At 53.5% G+C, this 17084-nt stretch overlaps 1 protein-coding gene across 1 annotated transcript; it reads right to left on the reverse strand.

Moving 5' to 3' along the window:
* Positions 1-173: 173 nt before the first annotated feature.
* SLC44A4 (solute carrier family 44 member 4) lies at positions 174-16943 on the reverse strand. The gene is given in 22 exon segments (XM_010383336.2): positions 174-435; positions 1340-1424; positions 1506-1587; positions 1589-1598; positions 1698-1768; positions 2003-2076; positions 2187-2290; positions 2389-2483; positions 2572-2825; positions 6760-6862; positions 7150-7242; positions 7902-8001; positions 8110-8345; positions 8612-8695; positions 8772-8859; positions 12056-12116; positions 12317-12442; positions 12525-12624; positions 13762-13840; positions 13967-14040; positions 14939-14987; positions 16838-16943. Coding segments are annotated over 22 exon segments (2130 nt in total). The 5' UTR covers positions 16878-16943; the 3' UTR covers positions 174-313.
* Positions 16944-17084: the final 141 nt, after the last annotated feature.

Genomic DNA, 17084 nt, shown 5'->3' on the forward strand with positions numbered 1-17084 from the left:
ATCTCGGCTCACTGCAACCTCTGCCTCCCGGGTTCAAGCGATTCTCCTGCCTCAACCTCCTGAGTAGCTGGGATGACAGGTGCATGCCGCCACGCTCGGCTAATTTTTGTAGTTTTAGTAGAGACGGGGGTTTCACCATGTTGGCCAGGCTGGTCTCGAACTCTTGACTCAGGTGATCCGCCCGCCTCGGCATCCCAAAGTGTTGGATTACAGGCGTGAGCCACCGCGCCTGGCCTAAAACCTTTTTCACTACAAAATGGAGTGAGGCTGGACGGTGGGGGTGGGGTGCAGTCCTGGATCTGGGCTGGAACTCTCACTTCTTCCTCTTCTTGTTGTCCGGAGGAGCCTCGTTCTTCTTGCCCAGAATCTTTAGAAGGCTCTTGGACATGTAGTAGGGCCGGTCCAGGGAGCCGTCGTTCCGCTCCAGGTCTTCCACTGAGCCGCAACAGAGATCGGTTAGAGCGGACCCTGGGGCTGGGAAATCGGGGACTGGGAGGCAAGCAGCCTGCGGGGTTTGGAATCCAAGCTGCACTACCACCCCTACCCCCGGGCAGGTTATGTAATCTCAGTTTCTTCATGTGAACTGGGGTCGGGAATATAATATTGCACAGAGTGATGATAAGAATTAGCGGAAAAATGCGTGTCAGTAGCTTAGGAGGAGCCTGGCAAACCCTGAATGGATGCATGCTGTAGATTAAGAAAATCCCCTGCCGCTACAGCCACCTGCTGGGAAGTCTCTCTAATGGCTCTTTTTTTCTTTTTTTAAGCCTTTTTTTTTTTTTTCTCTTGAGATGGAGCCTTGCTCTGTCGCCCAGGCTGGAGTGCAGTGGCACAATCTCGGCTCGCTGCAACCGCCGCCTCCTGAGTTCAAACCATTCTCCTGCTTCAGCCTCCCAGGTGGCTGGGATTACAAGCATCTGCCACCACGCCCAGCTAATTTTTTGTATTTTTAGTAGAGAGGGGTTTCACCATGTTGGCCAGGCTGGTCTCGAACTCCTGACCTCAGAGTGATCTGCCCACCTCGGCCTCCCAAAGTGCTGGGATTACAGGAGTGAGCCACCGCGCCTGGCCTCTAATGACTAACTTCTACCCGAGATTTCCTAGGGAAGATAGCAGAGACTTCTCCATCAGAATACTCCTTCTTTGGAGAGCCTGCTGGCCTGGGGGCTCACTCTCTCCCTTCTTCCCTAAACTCCTGGCCTCAGGATGTCACAAGAAGCTCCCTCTGGTTCGTTTAGCTCACGAAGGAACTGTTTCTAGAAGCACCACATCTCCAAAAAAATGCTTGAATGGCTCAGTACTTTGAAGTTGGGGACAGGTGGCTGGGGGTGTCACTCACGGAAGCAGAGGAAGAGCGTGTCCACACACATGCCGAAAACGCTGAAGAAGCCGCTGGCGATGACGTAGGCCCCCAGGATGGAGGTCTGGAAGACACACGACCCGTTGGGGTTATAGGGTTCCTTTGGGGAGTTGGGGGTGGAGCGGCAGAGAGGGGAGTCACTCACCATGATGGGCAGCCAGTAATAGTTGAGATGGGGGCTCTTAAAGTCTCTACCCAGTCCCTGGATGCGACCAGAGAAAAAAAAAGGACAGGACCCCTGTGGAATAATTCTAGGGGTTAGTGCTGCTCCTCTGAGGCCACCTCTTCGACTGCCCAGCACACCTACCCTCTGTCCCCACAGCTCCTGGTCCCTTACCGACACCTCCAACCACCAGCAGCTTCCCAAAGAACAGCAGCAGGTCTGTGACTTTATCCAGGACCACCACCCTGTGCCAGAAGTTAGGGGAGGTTGAGGGTGAGAAGCCTGGCAATGCTGAGAGTAAAACTGGCTTTGTAATTTGTGGGGACTGGTGCAAAATGAAAATTGTTCACATTTCAAGATGGCAAGAGCAGAGCACTAAATCAAGTCTAGGGCCCGGATGAGCACAGCACGCCCATGAAGCCAGCCTTGGGTGGGAGATCGGAGGAGGGAGCCACAAAGGGAGTGGGGAACAGCCTAACCTGACAATGTTTCGCATGAGTAGTGTGAAGGCATTTTTGGCTGAGACACAGAAATTCTTCCCGTAGATGGCGATCTGAGCGAGGTGGAAAGGTCAGAGTTACCAAGGTGAGCTGCCTGGACCAGGATTGGGGGTGTCTAGACCAAAGGGCACCAGGACAAAGGGTTGCTTGCAGTGTGGCTCACCATGATGTATGCATTGCGGTTTAGGAACTTGATAAATTTTTCCAGACACCAGAGGCAGCACTTGAAACAGCACATGATGCAGCGGGCTACAGGGTTCTGCACTCCTGGGAGCAAGGAAAGCTCATTCTGGTCACTGGCCTCTTATAGCCCCTCCCTGATGGCCTTCCCCAGCTCCTGACTCCTACTCTGACTCCAGGCTCACCTCTCAGCTTGTGGTCAATATACTCCAAGATGACCCGGGCTATCTGCACAAGGGTCAGGATGAGGGCTCCAAATGCCAACGACCCGGTGTGGTAACTACAGAGGGTGTCATGCAGTCAGAAACGGCTCCAGGACCCCTGGGGCCCCCGTGCTTACAATGACCAGGCCCCTGCCCCATCCTTACCGGAGTGTGCGGATGAAGGCAGAGATTAGGGGGAAGGTAGGGATGTCCTGGGGCTTGTGGAAGGCCCAGTAGAAAGAGGCAAAGGCTCCGGCCAAGACGCACTGGCCCAGGGCCAGTACCCAGTTAAGGGTCCAGAAGAGCCCCAGGACCCCATAGATTTGCAGGTTGAAGAGAGAACGTTGGACTAGGCCTTTGGATGAGTAGCCCTGGAAGACGCACATCAGCCCTGGGCATGAAGAGTTCACAGGCTGGGCCTGGGAGGGTAGACGGAGATAGAGTAGTCTCAGGCTTCGGACACCTCAGTATGGAGCCTGGGCGTCCCATTCCCCGTAGCTTCTGCCCCTCCCAGAGTTGACAGGTGGGAAGAAGCAGCTTCTCTGAACTGCGGGAGTCAAGTTCTGTCTGAGAGTTCCATCTCTAGGCTCAAATTCAGTTTGGTCTGCCTGTAGCATAAGCATAATCAGCTCCCTCAGTCTCAATCAGAGGGGAAGGCACTCACTCAGCATTCCTCTTCCAGAGCAGCCTCTGCAACGTCTACCAAAACCCTTTCCAGCAGATAGAACAGGCTGGGTGTTTGATGATATTAAGGAATTATTGTTAATTTTGTGAGATGTGATAATGATATAGTGGCTATACTTTTAAACAGTTCTTATCTGTTGAGATCCATCCCGATGTATGTACAGGTGAAATGGCGTGATGTCCAGAATTTGCCTTAAAAGTCTCCAGAAAAAAAAATTAACGTGGTGGGCATGGTGGCTCAAGCCTGTAATCTCAGCACTTTGGGAGGCCAAAACAGGCGTATCACCTGAGGTCAGCAGTTCAAGACTAGCTTGGCCAACATGGTGAAACCGCATCTCTACTGAAAATACAAAAAATTAGCCAGGCATGGTGGCAGACACCTATAATCCCAGCTATTCAGGAGGCTAAGGCAGGAGAATCGCTTGAACCTAGGTGGCAAAGGTTGCAGTGAGCCGAGATCATGCCACTGAATTCTAGCCTGGGAGACAAGAAAAACTCCGTCTCAAAAAAAAAAAAAAAAAAAAGTCCAGGCGCGGTGGCTCAAGCCTGTAATCCCAGCACTTTGGGAGGCCATAGACGGGCGGATCACGAGGTCAGGAGATCGAGACCATCCTGGCTAACATGGTGAAACCCCGTTTCTACTAAAAAAATACAAAAAACTAGCCGGGTGAGGTGGCGGGCGCCTATAGTCCCAGCTACTTGGGAGGCTGAGGCAGGAGAATGGCATAAACCCGGGAGGCAGAGCTTGCAGTGAGCTGAGATCCGGCCACTGCACTCCAGCCTGGGCGACAGAGCGAGACTCCGTCTCAAAAAAAAAAAAAAATTATGGGTGAGGATATAGATGAAATAAGAATAGTAGAAAGTTGAGGGTTGTGGAATCTGGGTACAGGGACTGACTGTGTTATCATCTCTACTTTTGCATATATTTCAAAATTCCCATAATAAAAAGTAAAAAGTCACAAATTAAAAAACAACCCTTTATAGCAAATATAACCAAGAAAAATTTTTTTTGAGACAGGGTCTCACTCTGTTGCCCAGAATGGAGTACAGTGGCTCAATCTCAGCTCACTGCAACCTCTGCCTCCCGCATTCAAGCAGTCCTCCTGCCTCAACCTCCCGGGTAGCTGGGACTACAGGTGTGTGCCACCATGCCTGGCTAATCAAAAAATCTTTTTTTTTCTTTTTTGAGATGGAGTCTCACTCTGTCACCATATTGGCCAGGCTGGTCTCGAACTCCGGACCTCATGATCCACCTGCCTTGGCCTCCCAAAGTGCTGGGATTACAGGCATGAGCCACCGTGCCCAGCCTTCTGTCAGTCTTTACTGCTAGATCATAAGCAAGTTGAAAACAACACTCATGTCATACCCAGCACAGTTGTGCACGCCTGTAATCCCAACACTTTTGGAGGCTGAAGCAGGCAAATTGCTTGAGCCCAGTTGTTCGAGACCAGCCTGGGCAACATAGTGAAACCCCATCTCTTAAAAAAAAAAAAAAAAAAAAAAAGGCCAGGCGCGGTGGCTCAAGCCTGTAATCCCAGCACTTTGGGAGGCTGAGGCGGGCGGATCACGAGGTCAGGAGATCGAGACCATCCTGGCTAACACGGTGAAACCCCGTCTCTACTAAAAAATTACAAAAAACTAGCCGGGTGAGGTGGCGGGCGCCTGTAGTCCCAGCTACTCGGGAGGCTGAGGCAGGAGAATGGCGTAAACCCGGGAGGCGGAGTTTGCAGTGAGCTGAGATCTGGCCACTGCACTCCAGCCTGGGTGACAGAGCGAGACTCCTTCTCAAAAAAAAAAAAAATTAGCCGGGCATGGTGGCACTCGTTTGTAGTCCTGGCTACTTGGGAGACTGAGGTGAGAAGATCACTTGAGCCTGGGAGATAAGGCTGCAGTGAGCCATGATCACATAACTGCACTTCAGCCTGGGTAACAGTCTTTTTTTTTCGTTAAAAAAGAAAAAAAAAAGAAAAAGAAAAAGAACCACATCATTTTGGGCTTTGTATACCCAGTGGCCTGGCACATAGTGGGTCCTCTGTACACGTAAATAAACCTCCCCCCCTTTTTTTTTGAGACGGAGAGTCTCGCTGCCAAACCTGGAGTGTATTGGCACGATCTCAGCTCACTGCAACCTCTGCCTCCTGGGTTCAAGCAATTCTTCTGCCTCAGCCTCCTGAGTAGCTGGGGTTACAGGTGCCTGCTACCACACCCTTCTAATTTTTGTACTTTTAGTAGAGACAGGGTTTCGCCATGTTGGCCAGGCTGGTCTCAAACTCCTGATCTCAGGCGATCCGCCTGCCTCGGCCTCCCAAAGTGCTGGGAATACAGGCGTGAGCCATGGCGCCCGGCCAAACCTCCCCTTTTTAATAGGAGTGGGGCTAATGCCTGCAGCACAGCTCATGTTTCCAGCTCAGATGAGGTGAAGACATGGCAGGTTTGAGAAGAGTAAATTCCCAGCAACCCAGCGCCACTCCCGGGAAACCTCAGAGAGAGTGTTGGAAGCAGCTTCTCTCCCAGGTCCCCCCCCAGGGAGTCCCACCTAGCTACTACCTAGGGCTCTGTGTTCCAAGGGAGGAAGACTTAACGATACAATACAATCCGACCTGTTATTGAGCTCTTATCAGGTGCCAGGCATTGTACTAAGCACTTTATGTACCCAAAGTCATTTCATCTTCTCAGTCACCCCAGGGATGGCTATTATAATTGTCCCCATCTTACAGAGGAGTGGGGCTGCATGTGGCAGCTCACTCTTATAATCCCAGTACTTGGGAGGTTAAGCCAGAGGATTGCTTGGATACCTGACTACATCGGGGCAACCCCAGGAGATCAAGATCAGCCTAGGCAACACAGCAAGACCTTGCCTCTACAAAAAGCTTAAAATTAGCCTGGCGTGGCCAGGCGCGGTGGTCATGCCTGTAATCCCAGCACTTTGGGAGGCCAAGGCGGGTGGATCATGAGGTCAGGAGATCGAGACCATCCTGGCTAACACGGTGAAACCCCGTCTCTACTAAAAAATTCAAAAATTAGCCGGGCGTGGTGGCGGGTACCTGTAGTCCCAGCTACTCAGGAGGCTGAGGCAGGAGAATGGCGGGAACCTGGGAGGCGGAGCTTGCAGTGAGCTGAGATTGCGACACTGCACTGCAGCCTGGGCGACGCGGCAAGACTCCATCTCAAAAAAAAAAAAAAATTAGCCTGGCGTAGGTGTCACATGCTAGTAGTCCCAGCTACTCAGGAGACTGAGGTGGGAGGATTGCTTGAGCCTGGGGGATGGAGGTTGCAGTGAGCTGAGATTGCACTGCTGCACTCCAGCCTGGGCAACAGAGCGAGACCCTGTCTCCAAACAAACAAACAGGAGTAGGCTGAGACTCAGAGGGTGAAGTGGGTTGATGGTCCTCAAGTCAGAGGAAGTCCTGGGGAGGGGTGGAGTAAGTCCTGGTATCCAGGGCTGTCTCTCCCAGCCTCAGTTTCCCTCCCCACATGAGGGACGGCCCAACAGGAATACCAGGTATTCTGGGAGCGGGTTTCTTCTAGCTCTGCTGGGGGTTGGGTGTGTGACCTTGCATGAGTTTCTTGCCCTCTGTGGTCTCAGTCTTCCCTGTACAATGAGGAATGTGGCCCCTACGGCCCCTCAGCCCTACCAGTCCTGCTTCCATGTCCCCCGCTTCCTCTTACCATGGGGTCGCATGATGTATTTATTGGCAATTTCTCACAGCCGGGGGAGCTGATGTTGGATGCCCAGAGCACATACTGGGGTTGCCCTGATGTAGCCAGGTACCCAGAGGGGAGTCAAGGAAAGCATGGTCACATGAAGTCTCCACAGACCACTCACTCCTTAGGGACCTGTTCCTAGGTGCTTGTGCAGATCTTTTGCTGCACAGAGAGGGCTGAAATTCAGCCTGTGGGTACCCTTTCAACTCTGTTCAGGCACAGTGCTGCTGCGTCTGCCCAGAGAAAGGGGCACCTCTTCCAGTGACACCAAGGCACTGTACGGGGCAAGTATTGCTTTGTTTTCCATTACCCCCCAGGACTCCAAGAGTGGCTGGCTGCGTGGGCAGAGGATACAGAGCAGTCATGGCCCAGTAGGCAATGCAGATGAGGAGGAGGACAAAGGTGACCAGCGGGTAGAACATGGTAGACATCATCTGTCCCACAGCCCTGCAGGGAAACAAGAGCTGTTCCCTGTCACTGCCCCAGCTGTCCATCTTCTCAAGGGGCTGACCCCATCTCTGCCCTCGCTGGGGCCTGCCCTACTCCCCCAGGGTGGCACCAACAGGGGCAGTGACATTATCTTTCATATCTGTGTCCTCAGGGCCTGGTGCAGGGCTAGGCACACTGTGGGTGCTCACTGGATAAACAGAACTGAATAAATCAGGCTCACAGGACCCTTAGAGGAAACTAGAGTCACAGAGAAACCATCTGGGGCAGCTTCAGTGGAGTAAGGGAAGATCACCCCTAAGTGTGATCCCTTGGCAGGTGTGTGTGGCAGTTCCTGGTCAGGAGCAAGCTGCTGCCCCTCCTGGCCTGGGTTCCTGCCATTCCACTCAACCACCACCACTCCCACCAACCCCTCTAGAAGGCCTATGTCATGTTCCAGGCACTCAATTAATCCTCACAACAACCCTGGAAGGCAGGAACTATTGTTACCCCCATTTTACAGATGGGGAAGCAGAAGCTTAGAGAGGCAAAGCCATAGCAGTGTTCACCACTGTGCTATTCCTCCCTTCTCCTCTGAGGCTCCCTGCCACCTCTCTAGCACCCCCTGTCCTGGGTCCACGCTGTCCTCAGCCCCATGTCCCTCCCAGGCAGGCCCTAACTTGCTGGCCTCCTTCAGGAGGGCGATGGCAATACGAATCCGCTGCCGCAGGAAGATAAGCACCAGCAGCAGGATGGCTTCAAGCACCGCCAGCACGATCACTGCAGAGGACGGGCAGACAGACCTAGGTCAGGGCCAGGGCTGGGGCCGGGCATGGCCCAGGGCAGTCCTTGGGAAGCTGGTGGCTTGGGGGTGGGCAGGACACTCACGGGCGGCCAGCCAGGTCTCCTGCACGCTCCGGTAGGCACTGAGGTTGGTGGTGAAACCCAGCTGGGAGATGGAGGCGCCCTTGTCCCGCAGCACTCGGTACTCCTCCCAGCAGTAGTAGATGCCGTATGCCAGCACGCCCAGGACCCCCAGGATCAGCACCAGCACCAGGGGCCCGGCCACCAGGCGCAGAAGCAAGATAAACAGTAGGCTCAAGACCAGAGCCACTCCCAGGGCTCTGTAGGCAGGATGAGGACAGTGAGGTTCAGCCCTAGTCCCTCAAATCTTTCCCCTTTCAGAGGCTCCCCCTGCCTTTCCACACACCACCCAACGTCCCCAGATTAGGCCTCTTTCCCTTATAAATCCTGTTGGTTTTGGAATCCATTCTGAGCTTTGGCTCCTCCTCCTCTGTCCAAAACCTGTGTTTCAGACATTGGGCGAGGGGATAGAGGATCAGGGAGGGAGAAAGCAAGGACACGAGAGAAGGGGAATCTGGTGACTCACACAAGAATCCAATACCAGGACTGGGCAAAATCTTCAAAGATCTTAACACTGATGTCTCGGGCATTGAGGCTGTCAATAAGACCGCTGTTGGGGAGATAGAGTCAGACGGGGCTGTGGGTGGAAGGGGTGTGGCCAGGATGTGGGGGAGGGAGGTGCCTACCTGATCCCCTGCGCTATGGTGGTGTCATTGGTGATCCCTGGGAGCGCCGGTAGAGTGACGTTGGTCCATGGGAAGCAGCGCCCCAGAGCTAGAAGGGAGAGCCGGGCTGCTGGGTTGGGGGCCAGGAGCTCTGCCTGGAAGGTCTCTGGCCCCTCCCAGTCCACAGTGCCCTTAGGGGAGGGAAGGGTGATGGGCTTTGCATCCCTCAGTGGGCTGCTTTTGATTTCACAAATGGGCTTCTGCCCTATGGAGCCCAGTCCATCCCCTGCCTCCCCTCCCTGTCGCTGCCTTGGTTTGGACCCTCCTCTCCGCTGGCCTCAACTCTTAGAACACCCTGTCACCCTTCCATCCGCCCTCCACCCAAGTGGAGTGCCAGGGAGACCGTGGCACAGCCTGGATTTCGTCACTCCAGGGCTCTGGGTCCCTTTGCAACTCAGACATCTCCAGAGGCTCTGCCCCAGAGACAGCGTCCACACTCCCTGGCCAGCCTTCCAGGCTCTGCTGTCCAAATCCAGCCCATGTTCCCTTCTACTCTATACCTTTGCTCTTACTGTGCCTCTCTCTCAGGGCTCTCTTTCCATCAGAAATCCCATCCATGACTCCCTGTTCAAATCCAGCTGCATCTTACCTCCTCCAGGAAGCCTTCTGACCTTATCCCTACCTCCTTTGGCACTTGTTATGTGCCTACAGAGCCACTTACTGCCATCCTTGCAACAACTTTGCCAGGCAGGCTTGCTTTGTTATTTATTTATTTATTTGTCAGGGTCTGGCTCTGTCACCCAGGCTAGAGTGCAGGTGCACGATCATAGTTTACTGTGACATCGAACTCCTGGGCTCAAGCGATCCTCCCCACATAGCCTCCCAAGCAACTGGAACTGCAGATGCGCACCACCACACTTGGCTAATTTTTAAGTTTTTTCTACAGATGAGGTTTTGCTATGTTGCCCACGCTGGCCTTGAACTCCTGGGCTCAAGCAATCCTCCCACCTCAGCCCCCCAAAGTGTTGGGATTACAGGTGTGAGTCACCTCATTTAGCCTATTTATTTTTTTAGAGACAGGGTCTCTCACTCTATTGCCCAGGCTGGAGTGCAGTGGCACAATCATAGCTCACTGTGACCTCAAACTCCACGACTCAAGTGATCCTCCTGCCTTAGCCTCCTGAACAGTTGGGACTACAGGCATGAGCCACCACACCTCACTGTCATTTACATTCTAAAGATGAGGAAACAAGGTTGAGAGGTTGCATAGTTGGGTCAAGACCACAGGGCTGGAAAGTGCTAGAATTTATATTCAGATCTACGTGACTTTGAAGCATTCGCTTGAGATACTCCTTATTGTACTTAAATTGATAACTGGATATCTTATCTTATGCTATAAATTGTTTTAAAAAATGTTTTTTTTTTGAGATGGAGTCTCACTGTTGCCCAGGCTAGAGTGCAGTGGCACCATCTCGGCTCACTGTAACCTCCACCTCTGGGTTCAAACGATTCTCCTGCCTCAGCCTCCCGAGTAGCTGGGATTTCAGGCGCCTACCATCATGCCTGGCTAATTTTTGTATTTTTAGTAGAGACGGGGTTTCACCACGTTGGCCAGGCTAGTCTCGAACTCCTGACCTTGTGATCTGCCTGCCTTGGCCTCCCAAAGTGCTGGGATTATAGGTGTGAGCCACCACTCCCGGCCTAAAAATTTTGTTTTTTTTGAGACGGAGTCTCACTCTGTCACCAAGGCTGGAGTGCAGTGGTGTAATCTCGGCTCACTGCAACCTCTGCCTCCCGGTTTCAAGCAATTCTCCTGCCTCAGCCTCCCAAGTAGCTGGGATAATAGGTGCATGCCACCATGCCTAGCTAATTTTTGTATTTTTGGTAGAGATGGGGTTTCGCCATGTTGGCCAGGCTGGTCTTGAACTCCTGACCTCAGGTGATCTGCCTGCCTCAGCCTCCCAAAATGCTAGGATTACAGGCGTGAGCCACCATGGCTGGCCTAAAAAAATGTTTTATATTAAAAATGACATTTGCAACTGTGTGTCAGGGCTCATGTCTGTAATCCCAGCACTTTGGGAGGCTGAGGTGGGAGGACTGCTTGAGTCCAGGAGTTCAAGACCAGCCTGGGCAACATAGCAAGACCTCATCTCTTAAAAAAAGAAAAAAAGACGTTTGCTATTGGAAGGAAGAGCATACTGTAAAAGAAAAAAAGTTCAACTGTGAGCCTACCACCCAGCCACGTTCACTTATAACATTTGAACAAATATCCTTCTAGCCTTTTCCCTGTGCATATATAAAAATAATAAGTGTGCAGGCTGGGCGTGGTGGCTTGTGCCTGTAATCCTGGCACTTTGGGAGGCTGAGGTGGGTGGATCACGAGGTCAGGAGTTCAAGACCAGCTTAGCCAAGATAGTGAAACCTTGTCTCCACTAAAAACACAAATTTAATAAATAAAATAAAAATAAAAATTAGCCGGGCGTGGTGGCAGGCACCTTGTGCTGTAATCCCAGCTAGTCGGGAGGCCGAGGCAGGAGAATTGCTTGAACCTGGGAGGCGGGGGTTGCAGTGAGCCGAGATCACGCCACTGCACTCCAGCCTGGGTGACAGAGGAAGACTCTGTCTAAAAAAAAAAAAGTGTGTAGATTCACCTGTGTATGTTTTCATGATATTTTCATACAGTCTCTTTGTGAATAACTCTGATCTCTTCACCTAGAATGTAGCTGAAGCAGGGAGCAGTTGTTATCCCTGCCTCTGTCCCCAGCACCTGGCACATAGTAGTTCCCCAAAACACTGATGGTCTGACTGCAAGGCCACATAACAAAGATAAAAATGAAGACCTGATGCTAATTCCAATTTTACCACCAACAAGCTATGTGACTTCATTCTCTCTGGGCCTGGTTTCTTCATTCAAGCAATGAAAACATTGGGCTAGGCTGGGCGCAGTGGCTCACACCTGTAATCCCAGCACTTTGGGAGGCTGATGCAGGTGGATCATGAGGTCAGGAGATCGAGACCATCCTGGCTAACATGGTGAAACCCTGTCTCTACTAAAAATACAAAAAAATTAGCCGGGCATGGTGGCAGGCGCCTGTAGTTCCAGCTACTCAGGAGGCTGAGGCAGGAGAATGGCGTGAACCCGGGAGGAGGAGCTTGCAGTGAGCCGGAGCTTGCAGTGAGCTGAGATCACACCACTGCACTCCAGCCTGGGTGACAGACTGAGACTCCGTCTCAAAAAAAAAAAGAAAGAAAGAAAGGAAACACTGGACTAGATGATGTCTGAGGAAGGAATTTGTGCTTTTCACCTGGAGCAGAGGGGAGGAGGAAACTGGGGCAGAGTTCCTGTTGCAGGCTTGTGATCACCATCTGTGGCAGGAGTGAAAGGACAGACACACAGACACAGAGCAGGATGAAGAAGCGGGTCCCCTCACCACCACCATGGGGCTCAGCCTGTCCCACACACCCAGGAGAGCCAACCTGGTGATCATCTACCCAACTCCCCCTCCCACTTGCACCCACCCTGAGCCCTCCTGGGCGACAGTGATGAGGTTAGGGGCAATATTCACCATATTCCAGGGTACCCCTGGCAGACAAAAGTTCCTGTTTTTTGTATAGAAGACTTCCCCAACAGTCTGCGAGAACTGGTTTTTTTCCACAGTCCATGGGACCTCCGGGCAGGAGGACACACACACCTGGGCGCAGAGAGAATGCTAAGGGGCTGGAACCTGAGACTCTGGGTGAGATCTGGGGCAGAGGCAGGTCCCAGGCTCTGACCTGTGGCGTGGGGCACTGTAAGCCATTCTCAGCCACTGAGATGATGTTGGTGGACAGGATGCAGCTGAAGATGTTGAAGTATAGGAGATACGGCTTATCTCTGTGGGAGGGGAGGGACCGTGTGCATCAGGGCCTGGTCAGGTGTTGGGGGAGGGGAGGGACCACTAGGGTGATTTCTCAAGAATACAGTGGGCCCAGCCCAGCGTGGCCCAGACCAGTCACCCCCCAGCTCCTGGCCCTAGTTCAGCTGGGAAGGTAGGGAGACGCCTAGAAGATCTCTCAGAGTAAGTCAGCATTGCAGCAGCTGACAAATGGCTCATAGGATGAACTTGGAGCTCCATGACTTCATATCATCTTTATGATCTTGAGCAAGTCACTTGTTCTCGGTCTTGGTTCTACTCCATATAAAAGAATAGTGGGCCAGGCACAGTGGCTCACGCTTGTAATCCCAGCACTTTGCGAGGCCGAGGTGGGCGGATCACGAGGTCAGGAGATCGAGACCATCCTGTCCTGGCTGACACAGTGAAACCCCGTCTCTACTAAAAATATAAAAAAATTAGCCAGGCATGGTGGTGGGTGCTGGTAGTCCCAGCTATTTGGGAGACTGAGGCAGGAGAAGGGTGTGAACCCGGGAGGCGGAGCTTGCAGTGAGCCGAGATCATGCCACTGCACTCCAGCCTGGGCGACAGAGTGAGACTACGTCTCAAAAAAAAAAAAAAGAAAAGAATAGTGCCTACCTCATGAGATTTCAATGAGCTTGTGTGTGTAAAGTTTACTGCCTGCCTGGAACATAGTAAATGCTATACAAATATTAGAGGTTTTATTACTTATTGGACATCTGCATGTGAGGACTCTTGGGATTGCTTATGGAATTCTCCTTGCATTTCAGATAAGGAAATCAAAGCTCAGAGAGCTTGAGTAACTTGTCCAAGGCCATGCAACCAAAAGTTGGTCCAGTTGGGGATCCAAACACCAATCTCTGAACGGTAAAACTCATACACTTAACACGACTCTCCACTGCCTCCCATTCTGGGGGGACTCAAGAAGCTAACCGTCCAGCAGTGGTTCTCAACGTGACCTGGAGTGGTCGGATTCAGGGAGACCGAGGTGGGGTGGGGACAGCAGGGAAAGGCTGTGGAAGAGCACGGACAGGTCTGGAGCCTGAGTTGGGGGGGGTGTCTCCTGCCCACCCCACCTGACCTCGTTCCTGCCCTCCTCTTCTCGCCTTTGTACTCACTTGTTCTCCCCCATGCCACAGTAGGCCCCGGTAGAGTTCCTGGGGTAGAGGACTTGCCGCGGGTCTCCATACAACCAGGCTGCAGACAGAGGCACAGATGAGTCATTGGAGGGCAGGGACTTAGTGGGGGCAATTATAGGAATGGTCCCTCCCTGGGTTACTGTCCCTCGCCCTCTGCCCCGGCTCTGAGGAGCTGGAAACTCACCCACAATCCCCACCACGATGTAACCTAGAATGAAGAGCAGGAAGAGGATGCAGCAGATGACATCTGTACAGCTTCTGAGAGAGAAATGAGAAGCTGAGCTAAGGAGACTTGGGGAGGTAGGGTTTATGGTCTGGAGGGACCAAGGGTTAGAGAGTTGGGGGCTGCTGCAGCGTGGGCATCAATAGGCTTTATTTTTATTTTTTATTGCTTTTATTTTTTTATTTTGAGACAGAGTCTCACTCTGTCACACAGACTGGAGTGCAGTGGCACGATCTTGACTCACTGCAACCTCTGCCTCCTGGGTTCAAGCGATTCTCCTGCGTTAGCCTCCCAAGTAGCTGGGATTACAGGTATGTGCCACTACTGCCCAGCAAAGTTTTTAAAAATATATTATTTTATTTAGAAAACCTAGCCAGGCACATTGGCTCATGACTGTGATCCCAGCTACTTGGGAGGCTGAGGCAGGGGAATCACTTGAGGCCAGAAGTTTGAGACCAGCCTGGGCAACATAGTGAGATTCCCATCTCAAAGAAATTAGCCTGGTGTGATGGTGCATGCCTGTAGTCCCAGCTACTCAGAAGGCTAGGGCAGGAGGATCACTTGAGCACAGGAGTTTGAGGCTGCAGTGAACCCCCATCTCCAAAATACAAAAAGAAAAACAACTTTTTTCTGGGTGGGTAGACTTTCTTCTGAAGCAAAACACAGGAAAGCACACAGCTCTCAAGGGCTCAGCGAGGCGAGTCCTCCCACCTGTGAAGCCGGCACTTAAGAAACAGAACATCCCCCGGAACTGGGAAGCCCTGGATGCCTGCTCCAGACACAAGGATCCCCCCAGGGCACCACCCACCTGGGGCAGGAGTTCGTCTTTTTCACAAGTTTCTTACTAACATTTTAGCAAATACAAAGCAAATATTGGATTCCACACTGCACCCACCACCCCTGCCAGCCCCCAGAGCAGTACCCAGAGCTCACCTGTTCTTGATGGGGCCTCGAAAGGAGGGGTCGTATTTGACTGGCTTCCCTGAGGGACATGGGAAGAGGTGTGGAGAATGAGTCTCTCTCTGCATATCTTGTCCTGCTGAGTCCTCCTAGCCCCGGGATCCTACCCAGGCCTCAGGTGTTTGGAGGGAGATGGGCTAGAGCAGGACTGGCAGGAGGGGAAAACCGGGGAGTCGGAAAGGTAGGATCCAGGCCTGGTCAGCAGCTCAGCAGCTTCCTGGGAACTCCACCCAGGCGGCCACGGGGAGGGGAAGGAAGGCCTTTATAGTTTCCGGCTCACATCTCAAGGCAGTCAGTCTGGGAAATGGCCTTGGTCCCCTGCCCTACCCTGGCATGGTTCTCCTGAGTCTCCCTTTAGCTGGGATGTGGGACTCCCAGTGGCTCTCACACCCTCATTCTCATCCCTCTCTCCTCCCTAATCCCTCCCCAGGGATCACACAGACCCACAGACCCTCAGGGAGGTCGTAGTTTCTTCCCACATCTGTCCCAGGCCCTGCCTTACACTCTGGCTCAAGGCTATGGGGGAAGAAACTGGAGACAAAGGTGCCAACCCCAGCAGGGCCTGGGGAGGGAAGCAGCCCTGCACATCCTCACTCCGGTGGGACCTCAGGCCTCTGGCCACAGTGTGCTCCGGGCTCTGGGCCAGCAGTCAGAGTGACACCTGAGACCGGCTACAGAGATTGCAGGCACGTTGAGTTCCTGGTCCTCCCTGAGTACACACACACGGAGGAGGAGGGCCGGGCAGTCAGGGTTCCTTGTGGGCACTGAGGAGGGAGGGCCGAGGGTTGGGCAGGAGTCTGGGAAGGGGCGGGTGGGGTCTGCTCTCCCCAGGTGCCCTGGACTCTGTCCCTCCGTGACTTATGGACAATGATTGACCTGAAGCCGCTCCAGGAAGTCTACTTGGGAGTCCTCACTGCCCACTCCCCTATAGCCCTAAGGGATTCAAGCCTCTCCTCGAGAAGGTCCGTCATGTGGGTTCCTTCCCCTTCAGCGCAGAAACCCAGGGGGGCCTCTGCAGGTGAGTCCCAGCCTTCGCTGCCCATGGGGATCTGGACGCCGGCCCCTAGCTCCTTCTCTCCTCAGAACCCCAGCCCCTTTTCCTCGCAGGTTCTGGAAACAGGCTCCCTGCTGTTTCTCCCCTCAGGCCTCACCCTTCACAGGAACCCCAGGGGCCCTGTCCCTATTCCTCAAAGTACTCCAAGACCAGCTCCTGCTCCTAGCTCCTCACAGAGACCCCTAGGCAGGACCCCAGCCCCCTTTCCACAAAGACCTTCACCCCAACTCCTCACAGGGATGCCCAGCAGAACCCACTCCCTCTGCCACTTCTCCCGGAGAGCCTGGCAGGTGGAGGCCAGCCCACTCAGGGTCCCCTGACTCCTCAAGGGAGCTGGCAGGCTACAAGCAGCTTTCCCCGTCAGGGACCCAGACTCTAGGCTGAATCTCCTCCTCCTTACAGGGGCCCTAGCCTCACCCAGACTCTGCAGCACAGGACACTCCCAGCCTCCAGCCCCATTCTGCTCAGGGCCCCAACCTGTCACCTTTCATCTCGGCTTTGTTTCCTAGGGCCCTGCCCTTGGGGACCCAGAGTCCAGGCCTGAAATCTCTCCCTCCTCCCAAGGACCTCAGCCCCAACTCCTCAGAAACACCTAGCTTCACTCCCCAACAACAGCCAGCAACAGCCCCAGCCCCCAAGCCCCATCCTCCTCCCAGGATCCTGACTCCCTCCCTCCATGGCTCCCGGTTCCCGGGCCCTCCCCTCAGGGACACAGGACTCTCCTTAGTTCCTCTCCCTGGAGCCAGTCCTAGCCACCATTCCCATAGCACCCATCCTCCTCTCCCTCCACAGGGTCCTGGGCCTTGCCCGGGTCTCACCATAGGCTTCATCATCCTTGTCCTGCTGTTTTCCCCCCATGGTTCAGTCTCCAGAGTGATTGGAGCCCTGGAGACCTGGCGTCTCACCTGCTGCCTGTCCCGCCCTCCTACACGTCACAGCCCCACCCCCGCCTGTGGTCCCCGACACACTCTAGTTCCTTCTTCTCAACTTTTGCCCAGTAGGTTGGGGAGCTGGAGCCTGGGACCGGGGCTCAGGGCTATTTCCCGGGGGCACTACGGACCACAG

The sequence above is a fragment of the Rhinopithecus roxellana genome, chromosome 4 (genome assembly GCF_007565055.1).
Source record: "Rhinopithecus roxellana isolate Shanxi Qingling chromosome 4, ASM756505v1, whole genome shotgun sequence".
Taxonomy (NCBI): Eukaryota; Metazoa; Chordata; class Mammalia; order Primates; family Cercopithecidae; genus Rhinopithecus; species Rhinopithecus roxellana.